This window comes from Dendrobates tinctorius, unplaced genomic scaffold, assembly GCF_039654945.1.
Source record: "Dendrobates tinctorius isolate UK_male_01 unplaced genomic scaffold, ASM3965494v1 ptg000060l, whole genome shotgun sequence".
NCBI classification, from domain to species: Eukaryota; Metazoa; Chordata; class Amphibia; order Anura; family Dendrobatidae; genus Dendrobates; species Dendrobates tinctorius.
In genome coordinates this window covers 7,219,582-7,243,853 of record NW_027361728.1, presented here as the reverse complement: position 1 = coordinate 7,243,853, position 24,272 = coordinate 7,219,582, and the positions used below count along the sequence as shown (strand labels likewise).

The window sequence follows — 24,272 nt, the reverse complement described above, 5'->3', positions numbered from 1 at the left end:
ATTATTGTTTAATTGTTTGTATGTTATTTATGTTTCTTTTTGTTCAGCCCAGGAGTGCTGACTTGCACTAGGGGGGAATGTGATGCCCCCAGGAGTATGGCCACCACAGTGGCTTTGCCTTCCTCCAGGGGAGGGTAATGCCAGGCTTGGAGGCAATGATGGATCTCTCTCACAGTCAATCCTTACATGCAACACAGTTCCACTTCAGGCCAGCAGGGGGAACTCTGAACCAGGATTCAGGGGAGGAGTGCCCTCTGAGGGCCAAGAGGGGTGGTTAGTTAATTGAAGTGTGCAGACGTGGAAAGCGAAGCTGGAGGTTGAGCTGCAGAAGGCGAGCTCCCTCAGCTTGAGAACGCACGAACTGGAGCCTGGTCTCCACGGTGGTATGGATACTAAAGGTCCTGCCACAGATACCAGAGGAGTAGGAGGCTGTAAATGCCCTGCTCCCATCTAAGACTTGAGGCACAACAGCAAAACGGATAGAGAGCCGGGAGTAAGGAGTCCCAGAGATAGGCTACAGCTGTCTGCCGTGCAAGAGAGAGTTCTGAGAACATTTGACAGGAGGAACTTCAGGGTAACTAAGTACTGGAGTGCTTCACACCACACAAGCGCTAGGAAGGAGACTACACAGCCCGTCTGTGAGAGATAATCCCAGAGTTGCTTCCAGGCTAACCTGCTCCGTTACCATCTGTAATCAGGACCCTGGACTGCATATACTAAGTAAAGGTACAGAAACTGCAATCGCTGTGTCTTATCTGTTCCCTACGCTTCCGGCACTGCTACATCCCCGTGCCAACCACATCTACACTGCCCTGGGGCTACAGCTCCGCCTGTGGGGAGCTGCACCATCTTTGCTGCACCACATCATCAGTCCCAGTGGATCTGCATGCAGCGATGGCTTAACATCTTACTTGACAAACACCACAGGTGGCGTCACAAACTATCCATATAAACTACCTCTCAAACCACCATTGATTGGGGCGCCCAGGGCCACAGACCAGGTCACCGCTGCTGTGACACATCCCCCTGACACCAGCCCGGTACCAAGTACCCCACAGCCCTGGGAGGGCAACCCACTGTCCTTTCACAGGTAAAACCGCTGTTACCTGCATTTGGTGTAGGATAGCTGGTGGAGGAGGAATAATTTTTGATTAGAGGCATATAGGCAGGGTTTAATATTGCTATTAGCACATATACAGTAAATGTATACCGTTGCTGCATCATTAAAAGAAAAGTCCTTTTAAGGACTACATATTTTCTTATTTTCTTTTCCCTACTAACACCCGAAAATTTGAAGGCATCGATTCTAAGCTTGTGAGCATGGCCCTCACTCCACTTGGTATCTATTGATTTATGTGATTATTGTTATCCTTTAATGTTTATTGTCTATACAAGTCCCGTCTATAATGTAATGTTCTGCGGAATATGTTGGCTATATAGAAATAAAATTTGTATTATTATTATTATTATTATTAATAATAAGGCATAAATTATATACCTAATTTAAAATAATCAGGCGTGCAGCAAGGGACAGGGAAGTGGACGTGCTGCTGATGATTTACGCAGAGGCCAATGCCATGGGAGCACAAAAAACACTCTCATCCCCGAGACCTAGTTTCCTGCCTCACTTTGCAAGGGGGTGCGGGCCACTACTCTTGAAGCCAGAATAGTGTGAATATGTGGTCGGTTGGATGGCAGATAATGCTTCCAGTACATTTCCCAGCAGGACCCTGTCTTCCACACCATCCAGTCTCACTAGCCAATAGTCTGGACCATATAATCCTCAACCTGATCCTCCTTCATCCCACCCTCATGAGTCCCAGGAGACAAGTGATCCCACACTTGGACACTCCGAGGAGCTCTTTACATTTCCATTTATTGATTCTGGCCTCTTGCCCTGTTCATTGCTAGAGGGACATGAGGACCATATATATATAGCGATGCCCTAATATTTGTCACGGTCAGAAGAAAACTAAGATGGTTAATGGCAATTAGCATCCCAAAAGGTAGATGATGATGAGACACAGTTGCCAACAAGTGATGTTGTTAAGTCAACAAGTCAGGAGGACTAAAGTGCGGAAGTAGAAGACAAGGTGGTAGACGATGAGCTCACTGACCCCACCTGGAAAGGTGCCATGCAGAGCAAGTACAGCAGCGGATAGGGGAGGGATCCACAGTACCACATAAGGCATAAAGAGGCAATGGGGTGGCCAGAGGGAGAAGGCAGGCAACTGTTCCCAAGAGCCTCTGCATGTGTCAAGTTGCCAGACCAAGGGTTAGGTGTTCCCCAGTCTGGCACTATTTTAAAGAAAGTGTGGATGATAAAAGAATGGTCATTTGCAATCTGCCTTAGCAAGATCGGTAGGAGCCTGACCACTAGAAGCCTGACCACCATCAGCATGCTCAGGCACATGTCCTCAAAGTACACGACTAGGTGAGCCTCCCTCCTTGATTTACAATCAGTGTCTATGGGTGACACCACTGTCTCTTCACGTGTGCTAGATTTTTGTCAATCCCCTGTCTAGGACACAGGCACAAATGCCTCCCACCCTGCATCTGTCGTTGCACATTCGCAAGCACTATCAGCAACCACATCCAATTCTTTGTCCCAGCACAGCTCAGCGTTCAGCCATCTCTACCCCAGACCATTGAACGCAAATGGAAATACCGAGTCACCCACCGGCCCAAACATTAAATGGGCACATTGCCAGACTACTTGCCCTGGAAATGTTGCTGGTAAGGCTTGTGGACACTAACGCTTTCCAAAACGTCGTGGCGGCAGCCGTCCCTCGGTACTCAGTCCCCAGCCACCACTATTTTTCCCGATATGCCGTCCTCGCATTACACCAGCATGTGTCCCATGACATCACCTCTACCCTGACCAATGGAGTTATTGGGAAAGTCTTCTTAACAATTGACACATGGACAAGTGCTTGTTGTCAGGGGTGCTACATTTCCCTGATGGCATGCTGGGTAAACCATGTGGAGGCTTGGACCAAGTCGGACACTGGGACGACCCACATGGTACCAACGCAGAGGATTGCAGATCCTATTTCCATCTTGGTTTCCTCCATCTCCAACACTACTTTTTGCACCCACTCCTCCTCCTCCTCACTGCCTCAGTGAAATGGAAACAGGATCTGCTGTAAAAAAATTTTAATTGACAAACAGCACACACCACACCACATTTCAGCGCTGAAATGTCATCTCCCTAGATCTTGGTACCGAGATCTCCATCTGCGCATGTGCTGCCCTGGTGGCCATTTTCCCGGAGTCCACCACATATGAAATCATGTAACTGCGGGAGCTCTGGCCTTTCACAAAATGTCAGAAAAGCCCCTGCAGCACCGAACACCCGCAGCATTGAACACACGCAGCGGCGCACCGCACATTTGAACACCCCATCATCCCAGCCTGCGGCCTGCAGCATTGCTCCACTCTCTGCCTCCTCCAGTAGCGACCCTGGGACCCTGCTTTACCATGGCCGGTAAGGTATATCCGCATTATAAGATGAACCCCCATTTTCCCCTCAAATTTGGGGGAAAAAAGTGTGTCTTATAATCCAAAAAGTATGGTAGCTAATAATTTTTTGTGTTGACAATAACTCGCAAAACTTTTCTGAATTTTAGTAATTTGGGGTCTCTTCTTCCGACCAGCTATTCCCACTGTTTCGGTTTTGTTGCTGTCTATTAACTGAAGTGCCAGCATTGTCATTTGTGGACATCTCTTGATTTATTCATGTTGTTTTATTGGTATATTGGTCTTGGTATAGTGAGTTTTGCTCTGCAACAGGATTGTGGCTATATTCAGATGCTCAATGGTAATGCTACATGGTCATGGTCTGGTGGTATTCATTTCTTGTATGTGATATAATTGGTATATTGGTCTTATTAGAGTGGACTTTGTTCAGTAATGTTAACTATATGACTGTATTATTTAGAAGTATTACTTTGAAAATGATCTTATTGCCATGGATTCTTTCAGATTTAATTATGGTACTTGCATTATTTTGTTATCAGAAGCGAACACAGATTCTACCAATGCTACTGGGGCTCACATATCTATGCAACAAGCTAGTGTGTGTAAGGGAGGAGGCGGGAACCAGGTCCAAATTTTGCCCTGGGTCCCATTGAACATTAGTTGAGCCACTGAGGGTAAATGAAGTACATTTTTTTTAAAGGGACTAAAAGGGAACTAGGGAGAAACTGGAGAGAAAATGTAAAGCCCCTCTGAGACATTTTCATTCGAACACTGTTCGATTCCTGCGTTGTGCTGTAGTTTTCTTCTCTGACCCAATTATTTCTGTAAACTGTTGTATTAAAATTCAAATGCTGAAGAAGCTAAGAACTTTCCTCGATTTACCAGAGGAATAAGCATTACACTGAACAGGTGTATGAATAGTTTCAGCTAACTCCAGTCTGACGGAAACACTTCTGTATGAATACAATAGAGTGAAGTGCAGCACCAAAGCCTATTGGTGATTTAGTGGAAAGGATTTACTGAAGGGTGTGTTCTTAGAAGTCATATTAAAAGAGTAGGAGCTACTGAAGACATCCACTCTGAGCCCTGAGATACAGCTGTGCACATACTGAAGCTCCTGGTGTCCTAGCTATGCAGAAGACACAAGAGATGGATGCCAAGAAAACTGGTACACGTGCCCTGCTGAACCCGGGCGAGGAGAATGAAATGGTAAGGTGACATGCAATATGGAAACATGATCACAGTATCATAACATAAATCTTCAATTTATTGATATTGCTTACTAGAGTCTTTAGTAAAGTTAAGTAAGATGAGTATTATCATAGTCATGTATTATAAAGAGGTGCGGCATATCATTAGGCAGCTGCACAAGGGCCCAAGAAGTAAGGGGGGCATTTCTACTTCCAAAGCAGCAAGAAGCTTCTGTTGCAGACACATTATTGGACTGCAAAGGGCCAACATTCTGTTCTTGCACAAAGGCGCTCTTCTGTCTGTGTCCGTCCCTGAGTAAAAATATGTGATGTCTTTGGTAAAAACCCTTTGAGGCAACTAAATCAGATTGCAGTGAAAAACTGACTTTTACTGGGAAGGTCAACAAGGAGAATTGGGCCAATATACCTATAACATAATCAGAGGTGGTCTTCTAAATATTTATTGTTTCTTTTTATAGAAGCGTCAGTGGTCTTTTGAAGACATTTTACTATATTATATGACATATAATATGAAGATCTAGAGAATGTTTTTATTATGATGTATTATGTATTATTTATTTACTTACTTACATAACACCATCATATTTGCTTAACAGACCAGACTTCATTATCACTGTCCCCATTGGGGCTCACAATCTATATTCCCTATCAGTATGATGTCTTTGGAGTGTGGGAGGAAACCAGAGAACCCGGAGGACACCCACGCATGCACGGGGAGAACATACAAACTCCTTTGCAATGTTGCCCTTAGTGGGATTTGAACCAAGGACCTTAGCGCTGCAAAGCAACAGTGCTAACTAATGTATTATGTACAGTACTGTATGGTATAGGGAAGATTTATGTTCAGTACTATATGGTATATGTAAGATGTATTATGTACAGTATTGCATAGTTTGTGTATGATGTACTATTCAGTACTAAATGGTATATGATATATGTATTTTGTACAGTAACATAGTAACATAGTTTTGAAGGCTGAAGAAAGACCTTATGTCCATCTAGTTCAGCCTATTTTTAGTGCAGCTGTTCTGCATTGTTGATCCTGGGGAAGGCAAAAAACCCACAGAGTAGAAGCCAATTGTCTCCATAGGGAAAAAAATTCCTTCCCCTAAGCTGGGTCAATCATCTACCTATAATATTATGTTATTCATAACCTTCTATACTGTTACTCACAAGAAAAGCATCCATTCCTTTCTTAAATTCATTCAGTGAGTTGGCCATCACCACTTCCTCAGGAAGAGAATTCCAGAGCCTCACTGCTCTTACCGTGAAGAACCCTCTTCTATGCTGGTGCAGAAATTGTCTTTCCTCCAAACGAAGAGAATGCCCCCTTGTTCTTGTCACAGTCCTTGGTACAAACAGTTCATTGGAGAGATCTCTGTATTGCCCTCTGATATACTTGTACATATATATTAAGTCTCCCCTAAGTCTTCTCTTTTCTAGAGTAAATAGACCTAATTTTGATAACCTTTCTGGGTATTGTAGTGAACCAACTCCATTTATCATTTTAGTAGCCCGCCTTTGAACTGTTTCAAGTTCTATATGATATATAATGTATTGAATGGTATTCGCTAAATGTATTATGTACAGTACTGTAAGGTACATTATATGTTTTATGTATAGTACTATATAGTATATGATCACTGGGTTATTTTACCTAAAGTGTTATCACCACATAAACATCATCTGCATGAGATAGATAACTGACAGATTTATTCTTCAACTCCCCAAAAACCATGAACATTCTTCTTGGATGAATGTGGATGTTGTTTCAAAAAGAATGAAGTAAGAGATTGCCAGAGCTCCCCACGGGTCCCCAGAGAACCGTTCCTTTGCTTCTCTTAATAGATAGTACAATGGTCACTCTATATTAAATGTAATCTTTTTAGGGTCTGAAAACGTCTGAAAGTGATGGGAACAGTGCTGAAATGACATGGGAACATCATGGGGAAGATGCCTGAAAGCATTTCTGACTCCCAGTTCACTGCTGTGAACAATGTTGTCAGAGTCTTATGCCACTTTTCCAAGCGCACAATAAAACATACAAAAACGAAAGGAAAATTGATTTTCCTGGGAAATATCTTAAGGAACATCCTTTCCAGGGTAATAATTTGTATGTAAAGCCAAATAAATAACCCAAAACAAAAATGCTCCTCCACACCTTGGGTTATGTTCACACATAGTGTTTTTGATGCGTTTTTCAACTTTAGCATTGCTTTCAACCAAGCCAAATGCATTCATTGGGAAATGTCATTTTAACATTTTACAACCTTATCTGGCCATGTGGTGTTTGACACATCATCAGACACATCCTGCTTCATTTAGGAAGGAGGGACTGTTAAAGGAGGAGGGCCATCGGGTGGACTTTAATTTTCTCAAAGGGACAGTAGTTTGTCCTGACTATTGTTAGAGAGCCATCAGCTGGCTATGCTTTGTTGGTTCCATTATTAAACAGTGGGTCTCCTATACTGTTTTGCCTATGCATTGAATGCAAGGCCTGCCCCAAATTTGGGTGCATCCCAATATCTCATTGAACAGACATCCTGGATGGCCACATGAAACCAAAGTTCTCATTTTTATTTACTTGGTAATTGCATACTGTTAGCCTATGCATTGAATGCAAGGCCTGCCCTGCCCCAAAGTTACACGCACACATTAACCCTTTGAACCAATGTACTGGATGGCCACATGAAACCAAAGCTCCCATTTTTCTTAATTGGCTGCTCTCATAATGTTGCCTATGCATTGAATGCAAGGCCTGCCCTGCCCCAAAGTTACACGCACCCCAATAACCCTTTGAACCAACATACTGGATGGCCACATGAAACCAAAGTTCCCATTTTTCTTAATTTGCTACTCCCATAATGTTTGCCCATGAAGTGAATGCAAGGTCTGCTCCAAATTTGGATGCACCCCAATACCCTTTCGAACGTGGAGGAGGGTCTACTAAAAATCTTTTCCCAATTTAAAGGAGCGGGTCTCCTATGGTTGCAATGCGCATACACTAAGTGTATGGGCTGGCAAACATTTCCCCCTGGGGAGTACATATCAACATACTGTGTAAAAATGTTTTTTACGGGCATCAAAAACACCCTTTAACACAATAACTTGGCTGACACATCACGGACCACGGTTACCATGGTGATCTAGTGGTGGTGGTGGCTGATGAGGATGAGGAAAAGGAGGAGGATAACAGCAAATTGGCCAAATCAGGAAGCATATACCCATGTTTGGGTGTAAAGAGGTACATGGGAATATACCTCCCAAAAAATGACACTGAACTTGAGGTTATGTTTTGTTGTTATCATTGGGTGGTGTAGAGAAGTCTGGCCCAATCCAGCCCTTGTTCATTTTTATAAGAGTCAGCCTGTCAGCATTTTCAGTTGACAGGCAGATGTGCTTATCAGTTATAATCCCACCAGCAGCACTAAAAACCCGCTATGGCAAAATGCTAGCGGCAGGGCAGGCCAGGACCTCCAAGGTGTAGAGAGCCAGTTCATGCCACGTGTCCAGCTTGGATAGCCAATAATTAAAAGGCACAGAGGATGTTGATACGGTCAGCAAGGTACTCCCTCAGAATCTTCCAAAACTTTGATCTCCTTGTGAAAGTACCCTGTGCCTCAAGGCCAGTGTGTTGGGAGGGTGTGAGAAAGCTCTCCCAGAACTTTGCCAGTGTTCCACTGCCTCTTGGTTGTCCAATGAACTGTGACCTCTGCCGCTAGCGTTTTCTGATGGGAATTCTTTTAATAATTCAACAAGTGCCCTCTGGTACTGCCCCATTTTAGTAGACATGTCTGCCTAAGGAATAAGAGATTGAAAGTTCTCCTTGTAGCATGGGTCTAGAACAGTCCCTAACCAGTAATGAGTGTCACAAAAAAATTTTGAGAATGTTAGGGTCACAGGAAAGGCAACATAAAGTTGGCCATGAGTGCCAAACTGCTAATAGGCAAGACGTCCATGTCCTCACCAAGAGGATGAATGACCATGCTATCCTCCTCCTCCTACAACCTGTCCTCAGGCCATCCACACTGAAGAGAAGGTATGACAGTTGTGCTTGTAGCACCGTCTATAGCGCATGAAACTAGCTCCAGTCTTCCTCCTCATCCACTTCCTCATTGTCAACCAATCCACGTTGGGATGACATGAGGCTGGGCTGTGTGTAATCACCCTGAATGGTTCCTTGCTCCATATCATCGTGCCCTGCATGCAATGCATCCTCTTTCATTGTGAGCAGAGAGCTTTTCAGAATACAGAGAAGTGGGATGGTGACGCTAATTATGGCATCATTGCCGCTCACCATCTTAGTGGAATCCTAAAAGTTTTGTAGGATAGTACATATGTCTTAGGCTGGGTGTCACGTCGCTGTCAGACACAGGGACTGCTGTTCCTGCCTCGGCCTCTGGGAGGCGCCGGACTGTCACATCGCCGTCAGATACAGGGACTGCTGTTCCTGCCTCGGCCACTAGGAGGCGCCATGGTTTCCCCATGGGTGGGGGTGACAGAGAAGGGGCTACTGCGCAGGCATCTGGTGGGTGCAGGTTCCACTCCTCTGTCAGTCATGAAAGGGTTGGTGCATCACCATCTGGCCTGGTCTGGCCTGGTCCTGGGGGCGGTCCAAATGACATCATCAGACTGTGAACCTGTGAGGGATAGCCTGATCCTTCAAATACCTTGGGGCCTGTCTTACAGCCCACCAGATATAGTTTTGGTTTCCCCAGTGTGCTAGTTTGTTATTTGCTATCTTAGATTCTAACCTTTGCTGGTTTTCTGACTCTGCTCCTGCCTGACGATTTTGTACCTCTGCCGCCCTCCTGGTTTACGACTCTGACCTTGGCCTGGTTTTTGACGCTGCGACTGCCTAACGATTTTGTACCTCTGCCTCCCTCCCGGTTTATGACTCTGACCTTGGCCTGGATTTGACTCTGCTACTGTCTGCCATTTTTGTACCTCTGCTGCTCGCCTGGTTTAGACTTGGATTCCTGACTACGCTTTTGGTCCTGTTTTTTAACCCCTATCTGGCAACCGTCCTGCTCTGGTCCGCTGCTCTTATTCAGACAGCTACCTCCTGGGCTCTGCTGTAAATCCTGATCCCTGTATAGGGGTAAAGGGTATTGGGGTTGCTCGGGGTGCTGTCTTACTGCAGCCCAGACTCGCAGACGGACGTCACATTAGGTTCACATTTGCAGTTGTGTACGCAGTGTTTCTGACGCATACATCCGCATGCGTTGTGTTTTCCTATCTTTAATGTTGTGGATGCAGGTACATGCGTTTTTATGCTTTTGACAGTGTTTGCTTATGCAGGCGCTGTGCGGCGGGGCGCGGCTAACACAACATGTTGCAATTTTGGAGGAAGCAAATTGCCGCCTCCAAACACATGCGGACGCTTGCGGAAGGAATGCATCTAAACAACGCATTACAGTTTATGGGAATGCATGTGTACACAAGCGCATGCTTACGCTTTGCGTTTGCATATGCAAGAATTTACATGCCCATTAGGCGTGGCTTGTGTACATTCAAAAATTTGCCGGGAAAATAGCACTGGAAAATCGTCCGCAACTGCAAATGCATGCATGCAGTTGCATGCATTTGCAGCTGTGGATGATACGCTGCAGACTCAGCTGAAAATGTGAACCTAACCTTACATCCATGTCCACTCCTGAGGTCTTATGTGTGGAGTATGAACTGAATACCGATGGCTTTGTTGATGCTGGTAGTCAACAACTACCCTCTTCAGCTCACAAATCCTTTCCAACATATGCAGTGTAGAGTTCCAACTCGTGGGGACATCACACACCAGTCTGTGACTCGGAAGCTGCAAACGCTGCTGAAGCATGGCAAGGGCAGTGGAAGCTGTAGCTGACTTTCTAAAATGGGCACACAGGCAGCGTACTTTCTCACAAGTAGATCCAGCAGCTCTAGTAGCTTTTGAGATACCATTGAACAACAAGGTTAAGCACATGGGTCAGGCATGGTACGTGTGTGAGCTCACCTCGCCTCAGAGCCGCCACCAGGTTCTGGCCATTGTCACACATGACCATGCCTGGCTGTAGGTTCAATGGTGTCAGCCACAGATCTGTCTGCTCTTTCAGAGCTGTCCACAACTCTTCAGCATTGTGTGGTTTGTCACCTAAGCATATTAGCTTCAGCACAGCCTGTTATCGCTTGGCTGAGGCAGTGCTTCCAGCTTTTGACTGTTGCGGTCCTGGAGCAGTTTGCCAAAGAAGAATGGTCTAAAATTCCAGCAGAGCATTGTAAGAAACTCATTGATGGTTACCGGAAGCGGTTGGTTGCAGTTATTTTGGCTAAAGGTTGTGCAACCAAGAATTATGCTGAGGGTGCCAATACTTTTGTCTGGCCCATTTTTGGAGTTTTGGTTGAAATGATCAATGTTTTGCTTTTTGCGTCATTCTCTTTTGTGTTTTTTCATTTAAGACAAATTAAATGAAGATAATAATACCAAAGAATTTGTGTTTGCAATCATTTTCAGGAATAAACAGAGTATTATCTGACAAAATTGCAGGGGTGTCAATACTTTTGGCCACAACTGTAACTGGACTACAATACATTAGGTAAAAGCAGAACAGTGACAGCAGCTCTGGGTGTAACTGGAGTACAATTCATTAGGTAACAGCAGAACAGTGACTGCAGATCTGGGTGTAACTGGAGTATACTACATTAGGTAACAGCAGAACAGTGACTGCAGCTCTGGGTGTAACTGGAGTACACTACATTAGGTAGCAGCAGAACAGTGACTGCAGCTCTGGGTGTAACTTGCGTACAATACATTAGGTAAGAGCAGAACAGTGACTGCAGCTCTGGTTGTAACGAGTACAATACATTTGATAAGATCTGAACAGTGACTGCAGCTCTGGCTGTAACAGGAGTATAATACATTAGGTAAGAGCAGAACGGTGACTACAGCTCTGGGTGTAACTGGACTACAATACATTAGGCAAAAGCAGAACAATAACTGCAGCTCTGGGAGTAACTGGAGTACAATACATTAGATAACAGCAGAACAGTGACAGCAGCTCTGGGTGTAACAGGAGTACAATACATTAGTTAACAGCAGAACAGTGACACCAGCTCCGGGTGTAACAGAAGTATAATACACTAGATGGTGGCCCGATTCTATCGCATCGGGTATTCTAGAGTCTCTGTTAAAATAAAAAATAGTTATATATTCACCTTCCCACGGCCCCCGGACTCTGTCCCTCCTCTCACCACGCTCCCAGCATCTTCCAGTCCCAGTAATGCTTAGCGAGAAGGGCCGGAGATGATGTCACTCTCGCGAGAGCGTGACGTCATCAGCGGTGTTTCGCGCTAAGCATTACTGGGACCGGAAGTTGCCAGGAGCGTGGTGAGAGGAGAGAAAGAGTCCGGGGGCCGTCGGAAGGTGAGTATATAACTATTTTTTATTTTAACAGAGACTCTAGAATACCCGATGCGATAGAATTGGGCAACCATCTAGTTGTGTCAATAAGTAGGCATAGAATATGTACACAGAAAAAGAGAGTACTAAAAACCCGTTTAACCCCTTCACCCCCAAGGGTGGTTTGCACGTTCATGACCGGGCCAATTTCTACAATTCTGACCACTATACCTTTATGAGGTCATAACTCTGGAACGCTTCCATGGATCCCAGTGATTCTGACATTGTTTTCTCGTGACATATTGTACTTCATGTTAGTGGTAAAATTTCATTCAAATAACTTGCGTTTATTTGTGAGAAAAACGGAAATTTGGCGAAAATTTTGAAAATTTCGCAATTTTCAAACTTTGAATTTTTATGCCCTTAAATCACAGAGATACGGCACACAAAAAACTTGATAACTAACATTTCCCACATGTTTACTTTACATCAGCACAATTTTGTAACCAAAATTTTTTTTTGTTAGGAAGTTATAAGGGTTAAAAGTTGACCAGCGATTTCTCATTTTTACACCACCATTTTATTTTTAGGACCACATCACATTTGAAGCCACTTTGAGGGGTCTATATGATAGAAAATACCCAAAAGTGACACCATTCTAAAAACTGCACCCCTTAAAGTGCTCAAAACCACATTCAAGAAGTTTATTAACCCTTTAGGTGCGTCACAGGAATTTTTTTGAATATTTAAAAAAAAATGAACATCTAACTTTTTTTCATAAAAAAAATACTTCAGGTTCAATTTTTTTTATTTTACCAAGGGTAACAGGAGAAATTGGACTGCAAAAGTTATTGTGCAATTTGTCCTGAGTACACAGATACCTGATATGTGGGGGGGAACCACTGTTTCGGTGCATGGCAGAGCTCAGAATGGAAGGAGCGCCGTTTGACTTTTTCAATGCAAAATTGGCTGGAATTCAGATTGGACGCCATGTCACGTTTGGAGAGTCCCTGATGTACCTAAACAGTGGAAACCCCCTACAAGTGACCCCATTTTGGAAACTAGACCCCCCAAGGAACTTATCTAGATATGTGGTGAGAACTTTGAACCCACAAGGGCTTCACAGAAGTTTATAACGTACAGCGGTACAATTAAAAAATCATATTTTTGCCACAAAAATGATCTTTTCACCCCAATTTTTATTTTCCCAAGGGTAACAGGACCCTAAAAGTTATTGTGCAATTTGTCCTGAGTACGATGATACCCCACATGTGGGGGTAAACCACTATTTGGGCGCATGGCAGAGCTCGGAAGGGAAGCAGCGTCATTTGACGTTTTTGGCTGGAATTGAGATCGGACACCATGTCGCGTTTGGAAAACCCCTGATGTACCAAAACAGTGGAAACCCCCCACAAATGACACCATTTTGGAAACTAGACCCCCTAAGGAACTTATCTAGATGTGTGGTGAGAACTTTGAACCCCCATGGGCTTCACAGAAGTTTATAACATAAAGCCATACAATTAAAAAATCATATTTTTTCCACAAAAATGATCTTTTCACCCTCAATTCTTATTTTTCCAAGGGTAACAGGACCATAAAAGTTATTGTGCAATTTGTCCTGAGTACGCTGATACCCCACATGTGGGGGTAAACCACTATTTGGGCGCATGGCAGAGCTCGGAAGGGAAGCAGCGCCATTTGACGTTTTTGGCTGGAATTGAGATCGGACACCATGTCGCATTTGGAAAACTTCTGATGTACCAAAACAGTGGAAACCCCCCACAAATGACACCATTTTGGAAACTAGACCCCCTAAGGAACTTATTTAGATGTGTGGTGAGCACTTTGACCCCCCCCCAGTGCTTCACAGAAGTTTATAATGCCCAGGCGTGAAAATAAAAAATTCGTATTTTTTCCACAAACATGATCTTTTAGTCACCATTTTTTAATTTTCCCAAGGGTACCAGGAGAAATTGGACCCCAAAAGTTGTTGTCCAATTTGTCCTGAGTATGCTGATACCCCATATGTGGGAGAAAACTACTGTATGGGCACACGTCGGGGCTCGGAAGGGAAGTAGTGATGTTTTGGGATGCAGACTTTGATGGAATGGTCTGCGGGTGTCATGTTGCCTTTGGAGAGCCCCTAATGTACCTAAACAGTGGAAACCCCCCACAAATGACACCATTTTGTAAACTAGACCCCCCAAGGAACTTATCTAGATGTGTGGTGAGCACTTTGAACCCCCCAGTGCTTCACAGAAGTTTATAACGCCCGGGCGTGAAAATAAAAAATTCGTATTTTTTCCACAAACATGATCTTTTAGTCAACATTTTTTTATTTTCCCAAGGGTACCAGGAGAAATTGGACCCCAAAAGTTGTTGTCCAATTTGTCCTGAGTATGCTGATACCCCATATGTGGGAGAAAACTACTGTATGGGCACACGTCGGGGCTCGGAAGGGTAGTAGTGACGTTTTGGAATGCAGACTTTGATGGAATGGTCTGCGGGTGTCATGTTGCCTTTGGAGAGCCCCTAATGTACCTAAACAGTGGAAACCCCCCACAAATGACCCCATTTTGAAAACTAGACCCACTAAGGAACTTATCTAGATGTGAGGTGAGCACTTTGAACCCCCAAGAGCTTCACAGAAGTTTATAATGCCAGGGCATGAAAATAAAATAATCGTATTTTTTCCAGAAACATGATCAATTAGTCCCCAATTTTTTCATTTTCCCAAGGGTAACAGGAGAAATTGGACCCCCAAAAGTTGTTGTCCAATTTGGCCTGAATACGCTGACACCCCATATGTGGGAGAAAACTACTGTATGGACACACGTCGGGGCTCGGAAGGGAAGCAGTGACGTTTTGGAATGCAGACTTTGATGGAATGGTCTGCGGGTGTCATGTACGTTTGGAGAGCCCCTGATGTACCTAAACTATTGAAACTCCCCACAAGTGACCCCATTTTGGACACTAGACTCCCCACGGAACTTATCTAGATGTGTGGTGAGCACTTTGAACCCCCAAGTGCTTCACAGAAGTTTATAACACTCAGACGTGAAAATAAAAAAATCATTTTTTTCCACAAAAATGATATTTTTGCCCCCAATTTTTTATTTTCCTAAGGGTAACAGGAGAAATTGGACCCAAAAAATTGTTTTGCAATTTGTCCTGAGTAGGTTGATACCCTACATGTGGGGTAAAACACTATTTGGGCGCATGGCAGAGCTTGGAAGGGAAGGAGCAACATTTGACTTTTTCATCTCAGAATTGGCTGGAATTGAGATCAGACGCCATGTTGCATTTGGAGAGCCCCTGATGTGCCCAAACAGTGGAAACCCCCCAATTATAACTCCAACCCTAACCCCAACACACCCCTAACCCTAATCTGAGCCCTAACCCTAGCCCTAACCCTAGCCCTAACCCTAACCCTAGCCCTAACCCTAACCCTAGCCCTAACCCTAGCCCTAACCCTAACCCTAACCCTAATGGGAAAATGGAGATAAATACATTTTTTTTTAATTTTATTATTTTTCCCTAACTAAGGGGGTGATGACGGGGGGTTTGATTTACTATTTATGGCGGTTTTTATATTTGGCAGCTGTCGCACGCTAAAAGACGCTTTTTATTGTAAAAATAGTTTTTGCATCACCACATATTGAGAGCTATAATTTTTCCGTATTTTGACCCACCGAGTCATGTGAGGTCTTGGTACCATTTTCGGGCACGTGACATTTTTTGATCACTTTTTATTCCTATTTTTGGGACACAGAATGAACAAAAACCAGCGTTTCATGAATTTCTTTTGGGGGGGTGCGCTTACACCGTTCCGCGTGCGGTAAAATTGATAAAGCGGTTTTATTCATCGGGTCAGTACGGTTACAGCGATACCTCATTTATGTCATTTTTTTCTGTTTTTGTCGGTTTTATGCAATGAAAACTATTTTATATAAAAAATAATTATTTTTGCATCGCTTTATTCTGCAAGCTATAACTTTTTTATTTTTTCGCTGATGATGCTGTGTGGCAGCTCGTTTTTTGCGGGACAAGATGACGTTTTCAGCGGTGCCATGGATATTTATATGCGTCTTTTTGATCGCGCGTTATTACACTTTTTGTTTGGCGGTATGATAATAAATCATTATTTTTTGCTTCGTTTTTTATTTTTATTTTTTAAGGGGTTCGCTAAAGGGGTTAACTAATGGGACAGTTTTATAGGGCGGGTCATTACGGACGCGGCGATATCTAATATGTGTACTTTTTTTGTTTTTTTTTTTATTTCCAAAAAATGGATTTATTGGGGGAATATTTTTTTTTTTTTTTCTAATTTATTTGGCGATTTTTTTTTAATTATTTTAACACTTTTTTTTATTTTTTTTTTTACTTTATTAAATAGTCCCAGGTGGGACATCACTGTCCTGTGACAGATCGCTGATCTGTCACATCACAGATCACTGTGACAGATCAGCGATCTGACACAGGCACTGCAGAAGGCTTCCTCATGCCTGCGCTTTGCAGGCACTGAGGAAGCCAGCTTTCTCAGGCTCCCGAAGGCCCCCGTCGCCATCTTGGATTCGGGGGCCTGGAGGAAAGGAGCCCCCCGCAGCAGCGCTGCACATTGCGCTGCCGTGGGGGGCTCAGGGAAGCACGGAGGGAGCCCCCTCCCTGCCGATGTTTCCCTTTAACCCCCGGTACACCGCGATCATGTTTGATCGCGGTGTGCAAGGGGTTAACGTGTCGGGGCGGTCCGTGACCGCCCCTGACACATTGCGCCGGGTGTCAGCTGTGATAATCAGCTGACACCCGGCCGCCATCAGCGGCGCTCACCACGCGGGCGCCGCTGATCGCGCTAGACTTACTATCCCGTCCATGGGCATAGGGGCCCGGGTCCCATGGACGGGATAGTACATCTCATGTCAGGAAGGGGTTAAAGTATCAAAATAATTTTTATTTAAATTACATCACAACATCATGTTCAAAAAGAAAACAATTATATGAACCAAAGAATTCAAAAAGTGAAAGACACAAACAGTCTAAGATCAAAAGCAAATACAAATAATTTGTGGACCAGGAAATTAACCCCTGATGGACACCAATAAATATTAAGGTCCCACTGCACAATGGCAACTATAATAAAAACCATCAGATAAATAAATTTCATAAATTTAAAGTTGCCATTAGTGCTATATTTGTAATTGGGACACCACAAGTCACTGTGAATCAATATGTCATAGTGCCATAGGAAGCCCACATGAAATGCGCTTTGGTGCTGCGTGGTCTATTTGCACACAAGGACTTATATGGGTACCATCCATTCTGATGGCACTATGACACTTTATTGATTCACAGTGACTTCCACCTGATGAAGATGGGTCACCATCGATACACGTTGTGGTAAACTCCAAACTTCCTGTCCAAGAAGAAAAAGAGGCAGATGAAACACAGAGATCACTAAGGAATAAATAAATAAATTTTTATTGACATACACAACACTACAAATATAAAAACATTAAAAATCCACAAAAACATATAAGCCCGTAATAGGGCTACAAACCCTGTCTCACGCCAATTAATCTCTAATAAATATATACTCTAATAAATATATACCCTTCAATGAGGTTGGATGGATGTTGGATGGATGCAAACAATCACGATCAGCAAGTTGTGCACACAATCATGAAATCAATGACAATACAAGTAGCAGCATAAGGAATATATTAATGTCAGAGAATATTACATGAATGCATGGAATAATGTTGTGCTTACCAAAGGAAAATTGCCCAAGACTGAACAATCAAGATAAGTAAACATAGGGGACAGAGGGAATCCATCCATCAATATAGGGTGCAAGTTGCAAATGCAGAATGTGCAGGTCAGGTTGATAAGCAATGGTGCATAACCATGCAAGAATGTGATACTACTTGTACACAGTGGTTGCGCCGATCGCTAGCTGAACATTCCCAATGAGAAGTAAAAGGCCTATGCTGGAGGGGTAGACAAAGGAGGAGATCAGGGCAAAGGGTCGCCCGACGTATGTCGCCAGTAAACTGGCTTCTTCAGCGAATACTTAACTTGTGCACATACCCTTAAACTCACATGGCTGAAATCGTGCAGACACGTTCTGAAACATTGTGCTCGATCCACTGTATCAGCTGTAAGGTTCCTTTCAATATTGATGACTTTAGATAGGAGATCAATATCAGATCATGGGGAGTTGTACTCTGTTTTCCAGCACCCCCAAAAATAATCACATTGAAGTGGCTGAAGCAGCTCTGTACATTATGTAGTAACCCTGAATGGTACTGCAGCGCCCTCGCATTCACTTTATTTTTCCATTCAGTAAGCGGATTGCTTAATGTTCTGATAGTAGGATCCCCACTGATTTAATGTTGATAACCCACTGTATCTGGTGTTCCAGGCCCAATGCCAGACTTCCCCAGAGTTAGGGTCCCGTTTAACTTAGCGAAGCACCAGCGATCCCAACAATGATATGACCTGGTAAGGATTGCTGGTGCGTCACTAAATGGTCGCTAGTAAGCTGCCAAACAGGCAGATCTCTTCAGCGACGCAGCAATGATCCAGCGATCCATATAACGACCTTGGCAGTCGTTGGTACCTTGTCACACAGCAGCTTTACTGACGATTCCCGCCTGCGTCCCTGAGTTCTGCGTTGCTAACGAGGTCGCTCGTCGGGGTCAAACACAGTGATGCGCGCTGGCCAACGGGACGCCAACGATCAAAAAATGGCCCAAGACATTCCAACACGATCAGCGATATTCAGCGGGGGGGTCAGTCGCCGCTGCGTGTCACATGTAGCGAGATCGCTGACAAGGTCGCTGTTGCGTCACAAAATCCGTGACTAGTGTTGAGCGATACCATCCAATATCATGAAGTATCGGATCGGATTGGATCGGACCGATACCCAAAAAGTATGGGGAATCGCCGATTCCGATACCGGAAACCCATGCAAGTCAATGGGGCACAAATATCGCAATTAAAATAAACCCTTTCTTTACTTGCACATCCAGTTCGGGAGGAGGGAAGAGTGTGGGCGGTGCGTGGGTGGACACTGTGTGTGTCTGTGTGTGCGGGCGGGGTCTGTACGGGCCTCTCGGGGGTCTGTGTGGGCCTGCCGGGGGTCTGTGCGGGCCTGCCGGGGCATACATACTACATATATACTACATTCATAAAACATACATACATATATACTACATTCATACATACTACATACATACTACATTCATACAACATACATACATACTACATAATACATACATACTACATATATACTTCATTCATACAACATACATAATAATATAATAATAATAAATTTTATTTTTATAGCGCCGACATATTCCGCAGCACTTTACATTTCAGAGGGCATTTGTACAGACAATAGACATTACAGCATAACAATAATCACATACAGTAGATTATAAAAAATACCAAGAGGAAAGAGGGCCCTGCTCGCAAGCTTACAGTCTATGAGGAAAGAGGTAGACACGAAACGTGGGTGGTAACAGTTGCCTTGATTGTATGGACCAGCCATAATGTTAAGTGTGTGACAGTACAGACACAGAGGGCTAATGGATGCATAAAGCATGTGGGAACATTATGCGGGAAATCTGGTTATGGTAAAACTTTTGGCTGTGCCACACAGGGATAGATTAGGTTAATGTGTTGAGGCGATAGGCCAGTCTGAATAAATGTGTTTTCAGAGCACGCTTAAAATTGTGGGGATTGGGGACTAATCGTATTGACCTGGGAAGTGCATTCCAAAGAATTGGCGCGGCACGTGTAAAGTCTTGGAGACGGGAGTGGGAGGTTCTGACTATTGAGGATACTAACCTCAGGTCATCAGCAGAACGGAGGGCGCGGGTAGGGTGGTATACTGAAACAAGGGAGGAGATGTAGGGTGGTGCTGAGCCATGGAGGGCTTTGTGGGTGAGGGTAATAAGTTTATACTGAATTCTGGAGTGGATGGGTAGCCAGTGTAATGACTGGCATAAGGTAGAGGCATCGGTGTAACGATTGGTGAGGAATATGATCCTGGCTGCAGCATTCAAGATAGATTGGAGAGGGGAGAGTTTGGTAAGAGGGAGACCGATTAGAAGAGAGTTACAATAGTCGAGACGAGAATGAATAAGAGAAACAGTAAGAGTTTTTGCAGAGTCAAAAGTAAGAAAAGGTCAAATTCTAGAAATGTTTTTGAGGTGCAGATGACAAGAGCGAGCCAGTGATCGAATGTGGGGGGCAAAGGAAAGCTCGGAATCAAGTATGACCCCAAGACAGCGGGCCTGTTGCTGGGGAGTAATGTGGAGCCACACACAGAAATAGCAATGTCGGGTATAGGTACATTAGTAGAGGGAGGAAACACCAAGAGTTCAGTCTTTGACAGGTTCAGTTTCAGATATAGTGAGGACATGATATTAGACACAGCGTTTAGACAATCGCCGGTGTTTTCTAGAAAGGCTGGCGTGATGTCAGGAGAAGAAGCGTATAATTGGGTGTCATCAGCATAGAGATGGTACTGGAAACCAAATCTACTGATTGTTTGACCAATAGGGGCAGTGTACAAGGAGAAGAGAAGGGGGCCTAGAACTGATCCTTGGGGGACCCCAACAGTAATAGGAAGGTGAGAGGAGGAGGAACCGGCAAAAGATACAGTAAAGGAGCGGTCGGAGAGATAGGAGGAGAACCAGGAGAGAACGGTGTCCTTGACGTCAATGGAATGGAGCATAGTGAGGAGGAGCTGATGATCCACAGTGTCGAATGCTGCAGAGAGATCCAAGAGAATTAGCATGGAGTAATGACCATTTGATTTAGCTGTTAGCAGATCATTAGAGACTTTAGTGAGGGCAGTTTCAGTGGAGTGTAAAGAGCGGAAACCGGATTGGAGAGGGTCGAGAACAGAGTTTTCTGAGAGATAGCGGATAAGACGGGAGTGGACCAGGCGTTCCAGGAGTTTAGAGATGAAGGGAAGATTTGAGACAGGTCTATAGTTAGCGGCACAGTTTTGGTCGAGGGATGGTTTTTTAAGTAGTGGATGTATGATGGCATGCTTAAGTGAGGAGGGAAAAATACCAGAAGAGAGAGAGAGGTTAAATATTTTAGTTAGGTGAGGGGTGACAGCAGGGGAAAGGGACTGGAGGAGATGTGACGGAAATGGGTCACTGGTGCAAGTAGTTGGGCGAGAAGATGCAAGGAGCCTGCTTACTTCTTCTTCTGTGACTAGTTCAAAATCAGAGAGTGAGCTAGATGCAGTGGGGGAGGGAGGACAGTGCATGGTATGAGGTGATTGGGAGATAATTTCCTGTCGAATCTGGTCAATTTTTTCTTTGAAGTAATTGGCCAGATCGTCAGCTCGGAGCTCCGTGGTTGGGGCCTGTACTCTTGGATTGAGTAGAGAATGAAAAGTGTCAAAGAGACGTTTCGGGTTATTGGACAGTGAGGTGATGAGGGTGTTGAAATAGGTTTGTTTGGAGAGGTGAAGGGCAGTGTTGTATGTTCTAAGCATAAACTTAAAATGGATGAAATCTTCGTGTAGATTGGATTTTCTCCACAGACGTTCGGCGCACCTGGAGCACCGCTGCAGGAAACGTGTTTGCACCGTGTGCCAGGGTTGTCGCCGTCTGCGTTGTGGTGTTCTATTTATAAGGGGTGCAAATTCATCCAGGGCACTTTGAAGTGTTTCATTGTAATGCTTCAATGCAGAATCAGGACATGAGAGGGAGGAGATAGGGGCCAATGAAGACTGCAAGTTCTTCATAAGTTTCTGGGTGTTAATGGCCTGTATGTTTCTATAAGTCTGGACAGTGTGGGTGACCTGAGCAGCTTGGCAGTTCTTTATAGAGAATGAAAGAAGATTGTGGTCAGAGAGCGGGAGAGGGGAGTTTGCAAAATCATCCACTGCACAAAGCCGAGAGAAGACCAAGTCGAGGGCGTTTCCGTCTTCATGCGTTGGAGAATTAGTAAGCTGCGAAAGGTCAAATGAGGAGGTTAGAGATAAAAGGTGAGTAGCAGATGGTGAGAGGGGAAGAGCAATGGGGATGTTGAAATCTCCCATGATGAGGGTAGGGATGTCACAGGAGAGAAAATGTGGAAGCCAAGTGGCAAAATGATCCAGGAACTGATGGGAGGGGACGGGAGGACGATACACCACCGCCACTCGCATGGAGAAGGGGGTGTAGAGTCTGATGGCATGGACCTCAAAAGAAGGGAAGACAAGTGAGGGTACTTGAGGGATAACCTGAAAGGTACATTTTGGTGATAGGAGCAGACCAACGCCTCCACCAGCTCTACTGTCTGATCTTGGGGTATGAGAGAAGTGTAGCCCCCCATATGAAAGAGCAGCAGCAGCGGTAGTGTCTGACTGCTGGATCCAGGTTTCAGTAAGAGCCAGGAGGTTAAGAGAATTAGAAAGGAAGAAGTCATGGATGAAGGAGAGTTTGTTACACACTGAGCGAGAATTCCAAAGTGCACAATTAAGAGAGACAGATGGCAGGCAGGGAATATTAATCAGATTAGAGGGGTTTCTAAGTGTAGCAGTCGGGGGGTTTGACTTTCTATAACATGGGGGACCAGGGTTCTGAGCAATGTCTCCTGCGACTAGGAGAAGGAGGATAGAAAGAGTGAGCAGATGGTTAAGTGATTTGTGAGAGCGTCTCTGATGTTGAATGGTGGGACTGACTGGATCTGTGCAATTTAACAACGTGAAAAGAGCATGAGTGCTATACATAGGAGAGGGAAGAAGCGAGGGGCCAATATGGATGGAGTGTAGAGAGTTAATGCCAGGGCGGTGGATGTGTGTGAATGCAGCGGCCAGGATTAAAATTACACAAATACATATGGTATATATTTGTTGTACTCCTAATGTACAGGGAGTAGATGTATATAAATGTCTTACCTGTCTCCTGCCCTGTCTAACTGCCATGTTATAACTGCCAGTAGTACTTTGATACATGTACTTCGATACATACAGTGGGGCAAAAAAGTATTTAGTCAGTCAGCAATAGTGCAAGTTCCACCACTTAAAAAGATGAGAGGCGTCTGTAATTTACATCATAGGTAGACCTCAACTATGGGAGACAAACTGAGAAAAAAAAATCCAGAAAATCACATTGTCTGTTTTTTTTTCATTTTATTTGCATATTATGGTGGAAAATAAGTATTTGGTCAGAAACAAGCAATCAAGATTTCTGGCTCTCACAGACCTGTAACTTCTTCTTTAAGAGTCTCCTCTTTCCTCCACTCATTACCTGTAGTAATGGCACCTGTTTAAACTTGTTATCAGTATAAAAAGACACCTGTGCACACCCTCAAACAGTCTGACTCCAAACTCCACTATGGTGAAGACCAAAGAGCTGTCAAAGGACACCAGAATCAAAATTGTAGCCCTGCACCAGGCTGGGAAGACTGAATCTGCAATAGCCAACCAGCTTGGAGTAAAGAAATCAACTGTAGGAGCAATAATTAGAAAATGGAAGACATACAAGACCACTGATAATCTCCCTCGATCTGGTGCTCCACGCAAAATCCCACCCCGTGGGGTCAGAATGATCACAAGAACGGTGAGCAAAAATCCCAGAACCACGCGGGGGGACCTAGTGAATGAACTGCAGAGAGCTGGGACCAATGTAACAAGGCCTACCATAAGTAACACACTACGCCACCATGGACTCAGATCCTGCAGTGCCAGACGTGTCCCACTGCTTAAGCCTGTACATGTCCGGGCCCGTCTGAAGTTTGCTAGAGAGCATTTGGATGATCCAGAGGAGTTTTGGGAGAATGTCCTATGGTCTGATGAAACCAAACTGGAACTGTTTGGTAGAAACACAACTTGTCGTGTTTGGAGGAAAAAGAATACTGAGTTGCATCAATCAAACACCATACCTACTGTAAAGCATGGTGGTGGAAACATCATGCTTTGGGGCTGTTTCTCTGCAAAGGGGCCAGGACGACTGATCCGGGTACATGAAAGAATGAATGGGGCCATGTATCGTGAGATTTTGAGTGCAAACCTCCTTCCATCAGCAAGGGCATTGATGATGAAACGTGGCTTGGTCTTTCAACATGACAATGATCCAAAGCACACCGCCAGGGCAACGAAGGAGTGGCTTCGTAAGAAGCATTTCAAGGTCCTGGAGTGGCCTAGCCAGTCTCCAGATCTCAACCCTATAGAAAACCTTTGGAGGGAGTTGAAAGTC

The 24,272-nt window shown here is 44.3% G+C and overlaps 1 protein-coding gene across 1 annotated transcript in view; it reads left to right on the top strand.

The window, feature by feature from the left end:
- The first annotated feature begins 4,570 nt into the window (after positions 1 to 4,570).
- The window catches only part of LOC141092483 (probable cation-transporting ATPase 13A4), a 198,571-nt gene continuing 178,869 nt past the window's right edge, over positions 4,571 to 24,272 (top strand). The window contains exon 1 of the mRNA XM_073578654.1: positions 4,571 to 4,689. Coding sequence (XP_073434755.1) covers positions 4,612 to 4,689 — 78 coding nt within the window. The 5' untranslated portion in view covers positions 4,571 to 4,611. The remainder of the gene's footprint in view (positions 4,690 to 24,272) is intronic.